The 15532-nt window shown below is 65.1% G+C and overlaps 4 protein-coding genes and 1 long non-coding RNA gene across 24 annotated transcripts; 3 read left to right on the top strand and 2 right to left on the bottom strand.

Moving 5' to 3' along the window:
* The first annotated feature begins 233 nt into the window (after nucleotides 1–233).
* On the top strand, nucleotides 234–5736 carry RHOT2 (ras homolog family member T2). Of its 4 annotated transcripts, none has more exons than XM_036083453.2 (19): nucleotides 234–325; nucleotides 450–508; nucleotides 586–667; nucleotides 753–796; nucleotides 1565–1618; nucleotides 2152–2204; nucleotides 2277–2385; nucleotides 2543–2644; nucleotides 2726–2824; nucleotides 2945–3053; nucleotides 3144–3264; nucleotides 3579–3663; nucleotides 3749–3891; nucleotides 3968–4068; nucleotides 4150–4280; nucleotides 4363–4443; nucleotides 4554–4676; nucleotides 4774–4976; nucleotides 5179–5736. In XM_036083453.2, the coding sequence occupies exons 1-19, from the start codon at nucleotides 289–291 to the stop codon at nucleotides 5303–5305; spliced, it is 1863 nt and encodes a 620-aa protein (XP_035939346.1). In that variant the 5' UTR covers nucleotides 234–288; the 3' UTR covers nucleotides 5306–5736. The 4 variants fall into 4 exon arrangements, with proteins under 4 accessions (XP_035939346.1, XP_077931152.1, XP_077931153.1 ...); XM_078075026.1 differs by having other exon boundaries at nucleotides 237–325; nucleotides 455–508; XM_078075027.1 differs by lacking the exon at nucleotides 450–508 and having other exon boundaries at nucleotides 255–325.
* Nucleotides 5737–7289: 1553 nt separating this feature from the next.
* RHBDL1 (rhomboid like 1) lies at nucleotides 7290–10659 on the top strand. Of its 12 annotated transcripts, XR_013448964.1 has the most exons (11): nucleotides 7290–7442; nucleotides 7925–8086; nucleotides 8326–8550; nucleotides 8627–8775; nucleotides 8891–9003; nucleotides 9078–9178; nucleotides 9259–9319; nucleotides 9532–9723; nucleotides 9990–10096; nucleotides 10331–10430; nucleotides 10522–10536. XR_013448964.1 is itself a non-coding variant. In XM_078075029.1 (10 exons), exons 1-9 carry the CDS (start codon nucleotides 7404–7406, stop codon nucleotides 10070–10072), a joined length of 1122 nt encoding a protein of 373 aa, XP_077931155.1. In that variant the 5' UTR covers nucleotides 7290–7403; the 3' UTR covers nucleotides 10073–10096; nucleotides 10522–10659. The 12 variants fall into 12 exon arrangements, 9 of the variants coding, with proteins under 9 accessions (XP_077931155.1, XP_035939353.1, XP_035939356.1 ...); XM_078075029.1 differs by lacking the exon at nucleotides 10331–10430 and having other exon boundaries at nucleotides 9993–10096; nucleotides 10522–10659; XM_036083460.2 differs by lacking the exon at nucleotides 10331–10430 and having other exon boundaries at nucleotides 10522–10659.
* Nucleotides 10170–10691, bottom strand: LOC118530152 (uncharacterized). Its single transcript, XR_004914491.1, has 2 exons — nucleotides 10562–10691; nucleotides 10170–10459 (listed from the first exon to the last, which is right to left on the bottom strand). It is a non-coding gene; the product is annotated as an uncharacterized LOC118530152 (long non-coding RNA).
* A 727-nt stretch (nucleotides 10692–11418) lies between these two features.
* STUB1 (STIP1 homology and U-box containing protein 1) lies at nucleotides 11419–13868 on the top strand. The gene is made up of 7 exons (XM_036083468.2): nucleotides 11419–11716; nucleotides 12289–12487; nucleotides 12574–12739; nucleotides 12955–13042; nucleotides 13163–13219; nucleotides 13300–13416; nucleotides 13496–13868. Exons 1-7 carry the CDS (start codon nucleotides 11558–11560, stop codon nucleotides 13619–13621), a joined length of 912 nt encoding a protein of 303 aa, XP_035939361.1. The 5' UTR covers nucleotides 11419–11557; the 3' UTR covers nucleotides 13622–13868.
* On the bottom strand, nucleotides 12811–15532 carry JMJD8 (jumonji domain containing 8). 6 transcript variants are annotated; one of them, XM_036083471.2, is made up of 10 exons: nucleotides 15378–15532; nucleotides 15160–15300; nucleotides 14973–15021; nucleotides 14799–14895; nucleotides 14644–14712; nucleotides 14439–14558; nucleotides 14285–14352; nucleotides 14076–14210; nucleotides 13899–13998; nucleotides 12811–13382 (listed from the first exon to the last, which is right to left on the bottom strand). In XM_036083471.2, the coding sequence occupies exons 1-9, from the start codon at nucleotides 15470–15472 to the stop codon at nucleotides 13915–13917; spliced, it is 858 nt and encodes a 285-aa protein (XP_035939364.2). In that variant the 5' UTR covers nucleotides 15473–15532; the 3' UTR covers nucleotides 12811–13382; nucleotides 13899–13914. The 6 variants fall into 6 exon arrangements, with proteins under 6 accessions (XP_035939364.2, XP_035939365.2, XP_035939370.1 ...); XM_036083472.2 differs by having other exon boundaries at nucleotides 13899–13995; nucleotides 15378–15531; XM_036083477.2 differs by having other exon boundaries at nucleotides 15202–15300; nucleotides 15378–15531.

Below are 15532 nucleotides of genomic sequence, written 5' to 3'. Positions count from 1 at the left end.
CCGCCCGCTCCCTGCGAAGGACCCTGCTCGGCCCGGGGCGGGGCGGGGTCTGCGATGCCCAGTGTGCCCGCGCGGTGGCGCCGCCGCACAGCCGGGACGCTCTGGCCCGCCCGGCTCGTTAGTGTGGCTCGGCGAGCGGGGCCCGGAAGTGCGGGCGGGGGCCGGAAGTGCGGGCGAGTGGGAGAGCGCTGGTTGGGGCCAGGGCCGGGGACGGGGCCGGGGACGGGGCCGGGGGTGGGACGGGGCCGGGGCCGGGGGTGGGCCGGGGCCGGGATACGCGTAGCCGCCATGAAGCGGGACGTGCGCATCTTGCTCCTGGGCGAGGGTAGGCGACGGGCTGGGGAGCCGGGTGGGGGTCTCGGGGCCGCCGGGTCGGGGCCAGGGTCGGGCTGGAGTGGGGAGGGGGCGCGGCGATCGTGGCCATGCGCTGACCGCGCCGCCCCGCGCAGCCCAGGTGGGAAAGACGTCGCTGATCCTGTCGCTCGTGGGCGAGGAGTTCCCCGCGGAGGTAAGAGGCGAGCGTGGCTGCAGCCCTCGGTGCCGGTCCCCCGGCCTCCGGCCGCCCTCACGCCGCGTCCCCTGCAGGTCCCTCCCCGCGCTGAGGAGATCACCATTCCCGCAGACGTCACCCCGGAGAAGGTGCCCACCCACATCGTGGACTACTCAGGTAGAGCGGGCCGCCCGCGCTTCGCCCTGGGGGATGGGGGCAGGCATTCGGGCAGGTTCCACAGTCAGGGTCTCTTCCTCTGCAGAAGCGGAGCAGACCCCCGAGGAGCTCCAGGACGAGATTCACAAGGTACACTGTGTCCTGAGGGCTGAGCCCCCGGCTGCCGCCTCCCAGGGATTAGGTTAAGGTGCTCAGGGTGCCTGAAGTCTTGCTAATTCCTGCCATGATCTCTCAGCGCTGCCACTTGTCAGGTTCCCTGGGCTCACCCTGCAGGGACCTGGGGAGGAGAGGGACCATGCTTCCCACATGGCCGGTCAGCTCCATGGCTCTGTGCACCCATTGTTTGCCCTTCCAAAGTGACCCCTTATCCAGCTCTGTGCCTTGGCTACCTGTACTGCTATCCCGTAGTCCAGTGCAGGGCTCTGAGCTGGACCGTAGCGGGTGCCCTGCTTATCTGTTATCAGAAAGATCTGTGCCTGAACAGAGCTCCCCTGGGGGAGCCTCTGCTGTGTCCTGGGGCATCGCTGGGCCAGGGTAAAGGCCACAGCTACCCAGCCTTCTTGTCACCATCATCCCTTGTGGTGTTGCCCCTGTCACTCACTCTGCCTGAAATGACACGGGAACGCAGGGCTGGGGCCAGGGTGCCAAGTTCTAGGGGTGGCGCTGTTTGTCCTGAGCCTTCCAGGGGACCCGCCAGAGCTGCCATGCTCAGGCCTGGCGGCTCCAGTGGAAGAGGACAGGGGAGGACTTGTCAGGTTGGAGCAGCTGATGGTGGCTGGGGCACATTGGCTGGAGGGGTGCTAAAGAGGGGTGGGGTTCCAAGGTGTCTGGCCCTATCAAGGGCGGCGTGGAGCAGGAAGCCTGTGGTCATGCCGTGCCTCACCCCCTTTCCCACAGGCAAACGTGGTGTGTATGGTGTACGACGTGTCTGAGGAGGCCACCATTGAGAAGGTGAGGGCAAGAGCTCCTTCTGCACCCCAGGTCCTTGTTGCTGGCACCCAGCTCCATGTTGTCCTCTGAACAGACTCCAGATGGACATCCAGCTGCCCGAGGCTCTGGGTACTGGGGGCCTGTATGCAGGACCCCCACAGCTTCCCCAGGGAGCTCCTGTGGCCCTGCCTCCCCACAAAGTACGTGGGTGGTTAGAAGTCTGAACCACTCAGGACCCCCACAGCTTCCCCAGGGAGCTCCTGTGGCCCTGCCTCCCCACAAAGTACGTGGGTGGTTAGAAGTCTGAACCACTCAGGCCTGTGGAAGGGGCTGCTTTAGGCTGCTGAGTCCGGGCCCCTTGGTGGTGTTTGGGAACTGCTAGGATCAGATGAGGCCCCACCTGCTGACTGTTCTCTGCAGGTGGCCACAATTCCGAGTGCCCAGGACTTTGTTCCTCAGTGGGCCTTGACCTCCCCACGTCCAGGCACGAGTTCCAGGAGGGAGCCATGAAGACAGGCAGGCCCTTGTCCTCACGGCTAGCCCTTGCTTTTCAGATACGAACCAAGTGGATCCCACTGGTGAATGGGGAGACTGAGAGGGGCCCCAGGTAATGGGCAGGGCCCAGGGGGGTGGGCCCCGCCTGCTCCCCATCCATGGTGACCATAGGCCTTTCCCCCAGAGTCCCCATCATCCTGGTGGGCAACAAGTCGGACCTGCGGCCGGGGAGCTCGATGGAGGCTGTGCTGCCCATCATGAGCCAGTTCCCTGAGATCGAGACGTGTGTGGAGGTGCGTGGGCGGGTGCCCGTGTGCCGCTGGCCTCAGCTGCGGGCCTGCGGACCTCCCCAGGTCTCCTGGAAGACACCCCATGCCTGCCTTTTGTGGGGGGCCCCTTTGAGTTTTGTGGTACTGGTCACGTGTCTGAGTCTGTCCCTGTGGCCACCAGTGCTCTGCCAAGAACCTGAGGAACATCTCAGAGCTGTTCTACTACGCGCAGAAGGCAGTGCTGCATCCCATGGCCCCGCTCTACGACCCCGACGCCAAGCAGGTGGGCGGCAGGCACCGGGGAGGTGGCCGGGCCGGCGGGAGCGGTGGCATGGGGTTTGTGCTGAGCTGGCTGTCCCTGCAGCTGAGGCCCGCGTGTGCCCAGGCCCTCACGCGCATCTTCAGGCTCTCAGACCAGGATCTAGACCAGGCGCTCAGTGACGAGGAGCTCAACGCTTTCCAGGTGCGGCTCCCTCTGCTGGCGCTGCCCGTCCTTCGAGGGCACAGCCTCAGGTACCCTTAGTGACGCTGAGCAGTCACTGAGGCGGCTGGCTGGCTGATGGCGACTTTCCCTCGGGGGCAGAAATCCTGCTTTGGGCACCCACTGGCCCCTCAGGCCCTGGAGGATGTGAAGATGGTGGTGTGCAAGAACGTGGCAGGAGGTGTGCAGGATGACCGGCTGACCCTGGACGGTGAGTCCTGATGCCTTGCCGTGCCCTGGGAGCAGGAAGGGGTCCAGGCTGTGCTCGGTGCTACCTGTTCTTTTGTTTCTTTTGGAACAGGCTTTCTTTTCTTGAACACACTGTTTATCCAACGGGGGCGCCACGAGACCACGTGGACCATCTTGCGACGCTTCGGCTACGGAGACACGCTGGAGCTGACTCCTGACTACCTTGTCCCACCGTGAGTGGTGGGTGGGGCTTAGCCTTCCTTCTCAGTGTCAGGCGGGTGCCTGGGGGCTCTTCGACCCGCAGTGGGGGCCCTTGGGATTGGGCCTCGACGGCCTTTCTAGGAGCTGCCTCGCTGTGGGTGGTCAGGATGGGACGAAGCAGATGGTCCTCTGCCCCAAATGCCTTCCTGTCTGCGCTCCTGCCGTGGTGCTCGGCTGAGGGGGCAGTGCAGGAGCCTCCCTGTGCCGAGACCGAGACACGGGAGGTGGGGGGCCTGGCGGGCAAGGGGCTCCCCTGGGAACCGGACAGCCCCTACATCCCCCACAGGCTCCACGTGCCCCCAGGCTGCAGCACCGAGCTCAACCACTTTGGCTACCAATTTGTGCAAAGAGTGTTTGAGAAGTATGACCAGGTAAGGGAGTCATGACCTCCACCCTGCACCGCCCCCGATCCCGCCAGCCTCCAGGTACGTGTCACTGCGGCCCTTCTGCCCCCAGGACCGTGATGGCTGCCTCTCGCCTGCAGAGCTGGAGAGCTTCTTCAGCGTGTTCCCCACTGCTCCCTGGGGCCCCCAGCTGCCTCTGGAGGTCTGCACCGAGGCTGGCCGGCTGTCTCTCCATGGGTACCTCTGCCAGTGGACGTGAGTTCAGCCCCTGCCCGCGGGAACACTGCCTGTGCCGGGCGCTCGGCCGTGACCCCATCCCTCCCGCCCCCAGCCTGGTGACCTACTTGGACGTCCGGCGCTGTCTTGAGCATCTTGGTTACTTGGGCTACCCGACCCTCTGCGAGCAGGACTCCCAAGCCCACGCCATCACAGGTGGGTGCCCACCCCCGCCCTGAGCCCAGCGCCTCCCTGGCAGCCCCCTTGGTCACACTCACTCCGGCTGTCCATCCCCAGTCACTCGTGAGAAGAGGCTGGACCAGGAGAAGGGGCAGACGCAGAGGAACGTTCTCCTGTGCAAGGTGGTGGGAGCATGCGGAGTGGGCAAGTCTGCCTTCCTGCAGGCCTTTCTCGGCCGCAGCCTGGGGGTGAGCATCTGCACGGGGGCGGGGGGGCCTCTGGGCAGTGTCCGGGCCAGCAAGCTTCAGGCGCCTCCCTCCTCCACACCAGGATACCAGGGATTTCGCTGAGGAGCGTGCCGTTTATGCCGTCAACACAGTGCAGGTCAACGGGCAGGAGAAGTACCTGATAGTGAGTGCTGGGGTCCCCAGGATAGACCCTGGGTCTGCGCTGGGGGGCCTGTCTCAACGTGGCCCACAGGGCTGACCCTGCACCCCTCCCTGAGGTCACTCTTTGTCTAGCTGTGCGAGGCGAGTGCAGACAGCCTGCTGGCCACGGAGCCCGATGCCACCTGTGACGTGGCCTGCTTGATGTTCGATGGCAGCGATCCCAGGTCCTTCGTGCTCTGCGCTGACGTCTACAAGGCAAGGCACCCCGCACCCCCATCCCGGGTCCCTCTGGGGCAGTCCGTGTGCCTTGGCCGCCCGGGATGGCACCCTCATGCAGCCCCTCTCTCTGCAGCGCCACTACATGGACGGGCAGACCCCCTGCCTCTTTGTCTCCTCCAAGGCAGACCTGCCCGAAGGCATCTTGCCGCCTGGGCTGTCGCCCACAGAGTTCTGCCGCAGACACCGGCTGCCTGCCCCTGCCCCCTTCTCGTGTGTCGGCCAGACCAGGCTCAGCACTGCTGTGTTCACCCGGCTCGCCGCCATGGCCGCTTGCCCGTGGGTACCTGCACCCAGCCCTGCGGTGGGAGGCCAGGCCCCATCCAGGGAAGCAGTCATCCCCGTTGACCGGAGAGCAGGGCAGCTGTAGCATGGGCCCAAGTCCTGCTGGTGGCCCCGTGCGGGCAGAGTGCAGCCCCAGGAGGCGGGGTGGGGGCTCGGGCAGCGGCATCTGCCCCCAGCCAGCCTCTCTGTCCTGCAGACACCTGGCCCCCGGCGAGCTGCCCACCACCTCCTTCTGGCTGCGGGTGATGCTGGGGGCCGTTGGAGCTGCCGTCACTGCCATCCTCAGCCTCTCACTCTTCCGAGCCCTGCTGAAGAGCCGATGAGGCCTCAGGGGCCCCCAGGGTGCTGGTGTGGGGGCCACCTGCTCGAGGGGCCTGCCTTCTGTCTGGGGACACCTGGTCTGCCTCCCTGCCTGAGCCCCAAGGGCCGGCCTCCAGGTCCTGGTAGCCTGTGTCCCTGTCCAGCTGCAGATGCCGAGCATCACCTGCATTGGGTGTCATGTGTCGGAGGGAATGGGCGCCATGGGCAAGGAAGCCAGTGACCCCAGACCCAAATATTCTCAGGGCTCCACTCCTTTCTGGTCCCAGGCAGTCAGTGGGCATGAAGGGGGTCAAAGGTGGGGGTGGGGGAAGGACGTGGTTGATATGGTCTCCCTCTCCTCCCTGGTTTGGAGATGGGCCCAGCGCCTCACCCCTCCCGGAAGACATGAGGTGGGGTCTCCTGATTAAACTTCACTTCTGTCTTTTGCACCTGAGATCCTGCTTTTTGAAGAGATGTTTCTTGAATCCACTAAAACACATCCTTTGTCTCAGCATGGGCTGGAAACCTCAGTCCTGAGCCCCACACCTCCCCTCCAGGCCTGGGTCCCCATTCTGCGGTCTCCCTCGGGGCCCAGCTGCTCTCCAGGAGCCACTGCATCCATCCAGGTCTGTGCTGGCCTGAGGGGTTCTGATACGCAAGACCCTTTTGATGGCTGCCCCGCCCCCCAGAGCTCAGCATCCCAGTAGCCTGGCTGAGGTGTGCTGAGGGTCTGGGACTCAGGGGCGGGACTGGGGTGCGCACAGACGCCCTGCTTCTGCACGGGGTTGGCCTGGCCTGAGAAGTCTGTCGTGTTTCCTCACACCCTGACCAGAGGCCTCGGCCCCTGGCACTGGGCGGGGACAGCCAGAGAGCCCCAGCCTGCAGGGTGGGGGAGCGAGAACCTTTCTTGGACTGAGGAGGGTGCCCAGCGTGGGGCCCGGGCGTCTACTCGGTGTGTGTTCTGGGGCCTGGAGCGGAGAGCCTGCGGTGTGGCTGGGCGCTACCTGTCTGCCATCAGCCCTTCTCTGCGAGGCAGCCTTCCCCAAGCTCCGAGGGGCTATTTGTAGGTTGGGGGAGCTCCCCGCTCCACAGGGATGCTCCAGCCTGACACACAAGTTCTGGGATTGACCCTGAAGTTGTCCTTGCACCAGCCTCCCAGCCCTGCTGGCCCCGGTCCCGTGGGTGTGCTGCTCACCTGCTTTAGGGTGGCGCTGGATGCTCTTTTAGCCAGTGGTTCCGCCTGAGGCCCAGCTGCCCCAGTGTTGACTGTGGCATCAGGATTTTGAGTGGCCCTTGAGGGGCTTGCTGTTATGACACATCACCATGGTCTCTGTCACCTCCATCCCTGGAGGGGTCTGCTTGCCCTCCCCAGGAAGCAGGGACCCTTTCCTATCCCAGCTGCAGCCCTGTGCATTGGGGTCTCTGCACCATCGTCCACGGGTTTGCCTAGGCTCCCCATGAACTCCCGGAACTGGAGGTCCCACTGTCCAGCATTGAGCCTGCAGGAGCAGTACGGGGTCTCCAGTCCCAGGTGGGTGCTGTGGATTGGTGTCTGCGCGCTGAGCAGGGACGGCTGCACCAAGCCTCCCCCACGGACCCCTGCTAGTTGCCCTGTCGGCCTTGGTGCCCACATGATAGGACCCTGGTGCCTTGCTGCCAGCAAACAAGCGTGTCTGGCAGGCAAGCTGGCACCTTCAGGGAACCCTGGCCTGAGTAAGGATCACAGGCAGTGAGGAGGTGGCCTCAGCGCTCAAGCCCCAAGCAGAGGGGCGCGCGAGGGAGGGAGCTGGGGTGGTGTGCCGTGACTCAGTTTCCCAGCCGCTGGCCCCGCTTGACGAGCAGCCCCAACCTGGAACGGGAAGACGGTGAGCCGGTCGGCGAGACCCAAGCTATGGTCGGGGCCGTTCCTTCCTGGGGCGCGTCCGCATGCGGAGCGCGCGCGTGTCCCGGCCGCGCGTGGCGGGGCCGGCGGCGGCAGCGCGCGCGCACGGGCGGGCGGCTCCGGCTCCGTGACGCGGCGCCGAATGGAGCGGGAGGAGCGGGCGGGCCGGGGCGGAGCGGAGTCGTCCGCAAAGCAGCCCCTTCCGGCCGCGGCCGCCGACCCCGGCCCCGCCTGGCTCTATGGACAGGAGCTCGCTGCTGCAGCTTATCCAGGAGCAGGTGCGTGGCGTGGTTGGGTGGGTGGGTGGGTGGCGCCCGCACAGCCCCCGCCGCAGCCCTCCGCCGCTGGGCTGGGCCGAGGCGACGGAGCTCCCAGAGAGCCGCGGTCCAGTCCCGCTGCTCGGCGCCTACTCTCAAGCCCCCTCTCCCATGACCCTGGCCCCCTGCCGGACACTCCGGGAGAGGGCGAGCCAGATCAGGGTCCCTGGGGAGGTATAGGAGGGAGGGAGATTGTCCTCAGACCTTGGCCCTACCCTTCTAGGAGGATGGGCAAGGCAGGAATGAGGTGGGGAGGCCCCTAAGAGCTGGAGGCCTGGGACCCAGGCACTGGTGCCCTGGCAGCTCCTGGGACCGTGTGGGTGCAGAGGTCTGGCCCCGGGGTGCTTGGAGCCTGCCTGTCCCAGCTGGCCTGGCCCAGCCCTGTGGCTTGGAAGCCTGACCCCCACTCTCAAGCCTTGGCCGATGGCCCTACCCCACCCCAGCAGCTGGACCCTGAGCACACAGGTTTCATCGGTGCGGACACCTTCACCGGCCTGGTGCACAGCCATGAGCTGCCCCTGGACCCAGCCAAGCTGGACATGCTGGTGGCCTTGGCCCAGAGCAACGAGCGGGGCCAGGTCTGCTACCAGGAGCTGGTGGACCTGGTCAGTGCCATAATGGGCGGACAGCAGGGGTAGGGGCCTAGGCCTTGGCAGGCACAGTGCCTGGCTGGATTGGGGTGGGCAGGCAGCCCCCACTCCCTGCCCTTCCCACCAGGGAGGAGTGTGGACTTGGGGCAGGGACTCAGACTCTACCAGGAGCTGGGTGGGCCAAGGGGACAGGGTGGCTCGGGGGGTGGGGGTGGGGAGTATGGTGGCCCATGCTTAGGGCCGCCCCCCTCCAGATCAGCAGTAAACGCTCAAGCAGCTTTAAGCGGGCCATCGCCAACGGACAGAGGGCACTGCCCCGGGACGGGCTGCTGGATGAGCCAGGCCTGGGTGTCTACAAGCGGTTTGTGCGCTACGTTGCCTACGAGATCCTGCCCCGAGAGGTGGACCGCCACTGGTACTTTTACAGACACCGCAGCTGCCCACCCCCCGTGTTTATGGCCTCAGTCACCCTTGCCCAGGTGTGCCCACTTGTCTGCCACTCAGGAACCGCCCACAGGCCTGGCCCTGCCTGGCCCTAACACCTCTCCCTCCCAGATCATCGTGTTCCTGTGCTACGGGGCTCGTCTCAACAAGTGGGTGCTGCAGACCTACCACCCTGAGTACATGAAGAGCCCCCTCGTGTACCACCCCGGCCACCGTGCTCGAGCCTGGCGCTTCCTCACCTATATGTTCATGCATGTTGGGTGAGTGGGGGCCCACCGCCAGCATCCCTCTGACAGAGTCAGGAAGACTCAGTCCCTCGAGTCGGGCTGGTGGCCTGACAGCTGACCTTACATCTGTTTACACCCACATGGCCAGCCTGGAGCAACTAGGGTTCAACGCGCTCCTGCAGCTGATGATTGGGGTGCCCTTGGAGATGGTGCATGGTCTCCTCCGCATCAGCCTGCTCTACCTGGCTGGTGTGCTGGCAGGTGAGGCAGGCACGTGGCCCCTGGCCATCATACTGGTGAGCCTCACCCTCATGGCTCTCCCTTTGCTCACACAGGCTCCCTGACTGTCTCCATTACCGACATGCGGGCCCCTGTGGTGGGGGGCTCTGGTGGGGTCTACGCCCTGTGCTCGGCACACCTGGCCAACGTCGTCATGGTAATAGGGCAGACTGCGGGGCGGGTGTGGGGAGGGGCCCACAAGGCCTGCCTCACAGCCTCTGTCTCACGCCCCATCAGAACTGGGCTGGGATGAGGTGTCCCTACAAGCTGCTGAGGATGGTGCTGGCCTTGGTGTGCAGTAAGTAGGGGGTCAGGGGGCTGGGGGGCCTCAGCCTAAGGCCAGGGTGCCTCCCACCTGCCACCTTTCTCTGCAGTGAGTTCCGAGGTGGGCCGGGCCGTGTGGCTCCGCTTTTCCCCACCACTGCCTGCCTCAGGCCCCCAGCCCAGCTTCATGGCACACCTGGCAGGTGCAGTGGTAGGGGTCAGCATGGGTCTGACCATCCTGCGCAGCTATGAGGAACGCCTGCGGGACCAGTGTGGCTGGTGGGTGGTGCTGCTCGCCTATGGCACTTTCCTGCTCTTTGCCATCTTCTGGAACATCTTCGCCTACGACCTGCTGGGCGCCCACATCCCTCCACCACCCTGATGGGCTTCCCAGGGCCACACGGGCCAGGGCACAGGTGTATGTGGGCCGGCCACCAGGCGAGTCTGCATGTCCGCCCTCTCTGAATGTACATCTCAAGACTGCTTCTCCTCCGTGGGGGCAGGTGGCCCCTGCAACTCACTGAGTCCAGGCCAAGCCTTACATCAGCCCTGGCCGCCCCTTCCCAGGCCTGGGGAGGTAGGACTGCCTGGCTATGCAGGGGAGGTCCCCAGGTGTGGCCCCAGAGGAGACCCTGCCCTGGCCTCTCCCCCACGATTTGCGGTCTGAGCCTTTTTGGAGAATGAATAAATATTTTACACTGCAGCAGGTGGCTGTACCGGGGCTCTGGGGGCTGGCCTGGCCTCCCTCCCACTCACTGAACAGACTGCGGACATGTGGACAGCCTGAGCTTCCCCCTTCTCCTCTGCACTGGTATGAGATGTGTGTGTCTGTGTGTGTGAGAAAAATGAGTGTGGGGAGAAGCTGGGGTCCTCACAGTCAGGTGTGAGTTCAGCAAGCATTTACTGAGATCCTACAGCAGCCAGCCTCCTGCTTGGACAGCCCACCCTCCAGAGAAACCTGTGGCCTGAGGTTGCGGGCAGGTGAGCAGGCCCTGGGCCACAGCCAAGTTCAGGCAGCCTGCGTTCTGCATTTCTTGGCTGGCAGTGGTGTCCTCAGGAATGGCCGGGCTGGGACCAAGGCCGGGCAGCAGATCAGGGCACAGCTTCTGCCCCACAGCCCATGTCCATACTGCTGTCTCCACATGGTGAGGGGTCCACAGCCCTGAGGGACTGCCTAGGGAGGGGCAGAGGGAGGCTGGGGCCCGGGGACACTGGCCACTCGATCCTCCCGTACAGCTCTGCATACTGCACCCCTGCCTGCCAACGGGGCCCTCACCTCTGCTGAGGGTGTACTGCGACCACTGCGCGGTGGGACACGAAGGCTGCCGCTTCCGGAATCCCTGCAGCCAGGACTCGTGCCCTACCAGGGTCTGGACAAGCTCGGCGTAGGGCTGCCCTTCCCAGGGACCCCCAGCGTCACGGACATGGCCATGGGCCCATTTCACAGGCAAGGACACTAACCGGCCAGGTCCGGCCCGCGACCTCGCGGGGCGCCCAGCTCTCCCGGCTAATCCGGTCCGGGGTGGGTTCGGGGGTCACGGGTGGTGGACCTCACCAAGCGGACCCGCACCACGAGGAAGCTCCGCCCACGCCGCCAGGCCCGGCCCCGCACGTGGGAAGCCCTCACCACCAGCTTCCACGCCCGCGGCCGCTCCAGCTCGTTTCGTGTCACGTGCTTCTCCGCTCGGCCCTCGGTGGCCGCAGGCACTCCTCTCGGTGCCTGGGGAAGGGCGGTGACGGAGACTCGGGCAACGGGGGTCGTCCGCCCTACTGACCGCCCCCCCCCGCCCTGTCATCGGTCCAGGCCTTCCAGCCGCCCCTAGCGGTCCGCGCGCGCCCACAGCACCTCCCCGTTGCGGCCAGGACGGCGGCCCGGCGGCTCCAGGCCTCACAGCCCCACAGCCCGCGTGCAGCCGCCATCTTCGCGCGCGGGGCGGGGCCTCGGTGGGGCGGAGCCGAGAGCTGCCGGGCCGCCGTCCTGGCGCTGCTCCGGACTTGACGTCGCGGGTCGCTTTGCCTTGAGCGCATGCTCCCAACCGGCTCCGCCTCCTTCCCCCCCTCCCCCGCGGCTCGTCGGACTCATGCGCGTCCCCGCCTACCGCGCGTCCGCCCGCCCCACTGGCCCCGCCCCGCGCGGCCGGAAGTTCCGGTGGCGGATCGCTGGACCGGGCCCGAGCGGATCGGGGGCTCGGGCTGCGGGCTCGGGCTGCGGGCGTAGGGCGGGCCAGACGCGGAGCCTGGGAGCAAAGCCCAGGCTGTGCCGCGCGGCGCCATGAAGGGCAAGGAGGAGAAGGAGGGCGGCGCGCGGCTGGGCGCCGGCGGCGGAAGCCCCGAAAAGAGCCCGAGCGCGCAGGAGCTCAAGGAGCAGGGCAACCGGCTCTTCGTGGGCCGCAAGTACCCGGAGGCGGCGGCCTGCTACGGCCGCGCCATCGTGAGTGCGCCCGCGCCGGGGGAAGGGACCGGCGTCCGGGCCAGGGGAGGGGGCGGGGCCCGGGCTTCGGCCCCGCGTCCTCCCCGGAGCCCCTGCCCGGCCATTCCCACCGGACCTTCGGAGGCTCTTGGTTCGTACGCGGGGGCGTTTGGGCCCTGAGAGCTCAGTGATGATCTTGTTTCAGTCGGGTCAGGGCTGCGGCTCTCGAGCCACTGCTGGTTGCTGGAGAAGTGTGGCGGGTGGGAGCTTCAAGGTGTTTGAGGCCCCCAGACCGAGGACCAGGGATCCTTGTTCCTTGAGAATTCCAGGCCCAAAGCTGGGGATCTCCACAGGTCTGAGAAACTTAGGATTTACAAGACCTGCTGGGAGTCAAGAGGGTGGGCTCATGCAGGCCTCAGGAGCGGGAGTTCATCCTCCACCAGTCCTCAGTACGCAGGGGCTTTGAAGCTGAGAAGTTTCTGGTGTCTTGATTCTAGCCGTGGGCTCTAAACTGGACCTAGGACAGGGCCTAGGACGGAGAAGGAGCACAGAGCTCACTCCCTCATGCTGGCTGGCCTGGCCTTGGTCCCCAGACCCGGAATCCCCTGGTGGCAGTGTACTACACCAACCGGGCATTGTGCTACCTGAAGATGCAGCAGCATGAGCAGGCTCTGGCAGACTGCCGGCGGGCTTTGGAACTGGACGGGCAGTCTGTGAAGGCACACTTCTTCCTGGGGCAGTGCCAGCTAGAGATGGAGAGCTATGATGAGGCCATTGCCAATCTGCAGCGAGGTGGGCCTACAGGTTGTCAGGTTACAGGGGCGCCTGGGACCGGGTGGATGGACTGGCCAGGTGACCTGAAGCCCCTATTCCCCCAGCCTACAACCTGGCCAAGGAGCAACGGCTCAACTTTGGGGATGACATCCCTAGTGCTCTGCGCATCGCTAAGAAGAAGCGCTGGAACAGCATCGAGGAGCGGCGCATCCACCAGGAGAACGAGCTGCACTCCTACCTCACTCGGCTTATTGTGGCCGAGCGGGAGAGGTGGGCTGTGGTAGTGGCAGGCTCCAGGGCCCCACCCAGCCCCAAGTCAGCACTCCGGGGTTAACTCTGAGTCAAGAACACAAGTGTTTATTGAAGGCCAATACTGGCAAGCAGGAGATGGAGGGAAGGCGAGACCTGAATGAGCCCAAGGTTGGGGTGGAGTGTGATCTCTTCTGGCCAGAGCCATTTCTGACTAGCTCCTGGTTGACCCCCAGGGAACTAGAAGAATGTCAGCGGAACCACGAGGGTGATGAGGACGATGGCCACATCCGGGCCCAGCAGGCCTGCATCGAGGCCAAGCATGTGAGGGTGCCCCAGCCCACGTGTGGATGTGTGCATGTTTGCGTGCCTGTGACGGGAGGGTGTGCCCAGGGGAGGGGGAGGGGGCATCTGGCCCACGCGTAGCTGCTTGGTTCTTCGCAGGACAAGTATTTAGCAGACATGGATGAGCTTTTCTCCCAGGTGGATGAGAAGAGAAAGGTAAGCTGTCTGTCCTCTGGGTAGCAGGAGTTGGACCAGCGTCCCCATCCTGGTGCCTGACCTCACCCCATATGCTGCAGAAGCGAGACATCCCGGACTATCTGTGTGGCAAGATCAGCTTTGAGCTCATGCGGGAACCGTGCATCACGCCCAGCGGCATCACCTATGACCGAAAGGACATTGAGGAGCATCTGCAGGTGAGGGCCCACAAAGTGTTGGGAGTAGGACCCATAACCACTGAGCACTTTCTGATCCTGTTGTCACTGCACACTGCAGCGCGTGGGCCACTTTGACCCTGTCACCCGGAGCCCCCTGACCCAGGAACAGCTCATCCCCAACCTGGCCATGAAAGAGGTCATTGATGCTTTCATCTCCGAGAACGGCTGGGTGGAGGACTACTGAGGCTGAGCAAGGGCCAGGGCTGCCCGCCTTGCCTAGTGCCCTGGCCCAGGACGGCTTTGGGGCAGTAGCTCCAGTTCCTGTACATAGTTGGTGTCCCTAGATCCCTGCCCTGGTGTCCCCAACCCCCCCCCCATCAGTTTTGCTGCTGGACCGTGAGCCCCACCTCCACCCCCATCTGGGCCAGAAACAGCAGGTGAGGGTGGGCTGCTGCCACCACTGTCCTGTAATAAAATCTGTGAGCACTCTAGGGGTGTGCGCTGGTGTGTGCTGGGCTCACCAGCCGCCCACTCTGGCTAGTTGAGGAAGGTAGAGATGAAAACACTGGTGTCCAGGTTGAGCGTGGCATGCCACCACCGGTCAGGGAAATACAGCACCTGCTGGGAGGTGGGGGTGGGGCACAGGGATTAGTTGGTGGCGTCTGGTCCAGCCTGGCCCCTTTCTGCCACCTACTGACCTCACCAGCCTGGACGGTGCACTCCAAGGGCCTTGCAGATGGTGCCAGGGTTGGGTACATGTCCTGAAGCCAGGCCAGCGTGGTTTTATTGGGATGGAACTCGGGTGTCTTCTCAGGGGGGTATAGGAACCAGCGCTGAGGATGGGAGCAATAAGGTCACTCTGTTGCAGTCAGTAAGCCCCGAGCCCCAGCCCGCATCCTGTGCTGACCTTGCGGCCGTAGATCACCTCTGAGAACCCGGGCCCATGCCAGTGGAAGGGCACCCCAGAACCAGCTCCTGTGGGGTCATTTATGAGCAGTTGCTGAGGTAACCCAACTTATAGTCTTCCCTTCCCTTCCAAATCCGCTTTACAAAGTACCCACCTGCGATTCCAAAACTGTAAGCAGTAGTGGTACCCAGCAGACTAAATGGTGGTGGGGAGTAGTGCTGAAAGAGCGATGCCCATTCGCTGAAATTGTTGTCCCCAAAGAAATACAAGGTGTCTGCCAACAAAGAACATGGGAGGCGCAGAGATCTTGGCACCTGGGTGCCCCCATCCCAGCCCATGGCCAACCAAATTGGACTCACCGTTGCCCAGGGAGGTAGGGTCCTGGGGATACAGCAAGTGCTCCACATACTCCTGAAAGGGCAGGTCCACTGCGAGAAAGGGGCTGATCAGGACTGGCCGAAGCTACTTGCAAGATGCTGGCAAGCAGGCTGGGCTGCAGGGTGGGGCAACTCACCTTTCCGGTAGGAGTAGGTATTGGCAGTGCTCAGCCGAACCACGCTGTCCCCAAAGGAAGCCAGTAGCCTTTCTCGGGAGCACAAAGCCCGGAACCTCTGAGGGGGTGGGGAAGAGACTCAAGGGCCGGGCCCAGCACGGCTGACAAGTGGCCAGGAGGGGCGCCAGCACTCACCGAGTTGTCTGTGAGCCCCTGCAGAATGACGGGTCTGGAGAAGGCGTAGCTGCAAGGGCAGAGTCACGGCCAGGTCTCAGCCTCGTCCATCCGCGTTAGCTGAAAGGGGGGGGCGGACTAGGGGGGCCCGAGCGGACGGGTCGGCAAACAAGGGAGTGGGGACAGCAGCGCTCCGGGGGACACGCACTGGGGTGTGGGAGGGGTGGCCAGTGCGAGGGGACGCACGTACTGCTGCACGAACTCGGAGTAGCTGAGGTCCGCCCGACGTTCCACGGCGCAGCGCTGCTCCTCCGCCAGGGCCGCCGGCGCCCCGGACCCGGGCCGCTGCCTGCGGGCACAGCGGGTCAGCGGCCCGCCCCACCCCGCGGTCCGCCCCGGCCCGCCCCGGCCGCCGGCGCCGCTCACCACCCTCCATCGCCCGCCTCCCCGGCGCCGCGCCGGGCCAGAGCTGCCAGCGTCCACACCGCCAGCAGGAAGAGCAGTCGCGCCCCCGGCGCCATGAGCCCGCCGCCGCGAAGCACGCCGGGATTTCCATCGTCGCGGCAACGACGCCGGCCCCG

Source organism: Halichoerus grypus, chromosome 6 (genome assembly GCF_964656455.1).
Source record: "Halichoerus grypus chromosome 6, mHalGry1.hap1.1, whole genome shotgun sequence".
Classification (NCBI taxonomy): domain Eukaryota; kingdom Metazoa; phylum Chordata; class Mammalia; order Carnivora; family Phocidae; genus Halichoerus; species Halichoerus grypus.
This window is presented reverse-complemented; position numbering and strand designations above follow the sequence as displayed.

Excerpts from the sequence above, each read along its gene's own strand:
- RHBDL1 (XM_036083458.2), top strand. The coding sequence starts at position 7,404 with ATGGACAGGAGCTCGCTGCTGCAGCTTATCCAGGAGCAG. Across the intron at positions 8,551-8,626 it reads CCTCAGTCACCCTTGCCCAG|ATCATCGTGTTCCTGTGCTA; the intron begins GTGTGCCCACTT and ends TCTCCCTCCCAG. Across the intron at positions 8,776-8,890 it reads TATATGTTCATGCATGTTGG|CCTGGAGCAACTAGGGTTCA; the intron begins GTGAGTGGGGGC and ends CCACATGGCCAG.
- RHOT2 (XM_036083453.2), top strand. The coding sequence starts at position 289 with ATGAAGCGGGACGTGCGCATCTTGCTCCTGGGCGAGG. Across the intron at positions 2,205-2,276 it reads GAGACTGAGAGGGGCCCCAG|AGTCCCCATCATCCTGGTGG; the intron begins GTAATGGGCAGG and ends CCTTTCCCCCAG. Across the intron at positions 4,977-5,178 it reads GCCGCCATGGCCGCTTGCCC|ACACCTGGCCCCCGGCGAGC; the intron begins GTGGGTACCTGC and ends TCTGTCCTGCAG.
- JMJD8 (XM_036083471.2), bottom strand. The coding sequence starts at position 15,472 with ATGGCGCCGGGGGCGCGACTGCTCTTCCTGCTGGCGGTGTGGACGCTG. Across the intron at positions 15,301-15,377 it reads GAGGCGGGCGATGGAGGGTG|GCAGCGGCCCGGGTCCGGGG; the intron begins GTGAGCGGCGCC and ends CTGTGCCCGCAG. Across the intron at positions 14,353-14,438 it reads TTACAGTTTTGGAATCGCAG|GAGCTGGTTCTGGGGTGCCC; the intron begins GTGGGTACTTTG and ends ATGACCCCACAG.
- STUB1 (XM_036083468.2), top strand. The coding sequence starts at position 11,558 with ATGAAGGGCAAGGAGGAGAAGGAGGGCGGCGCGCGGCTGGGCGCCGGC. Across the intron at positions 11,717-12,288 it reads CCTGCTACGGCCGCGCCATC|ACCCGGAATCCCCTGGTGGC; the intron begins GTGAGTGCGCCC and ends CTTGGTCCCCAG. Across the intron at positions 13,043-13,162 it reads CCTGCATCGAGGCCAAGCAT|GACAAGTATTTAGCAGACAT; the intron begins GTGAGGGTGCCC and ends GGTTCTTCGCAG.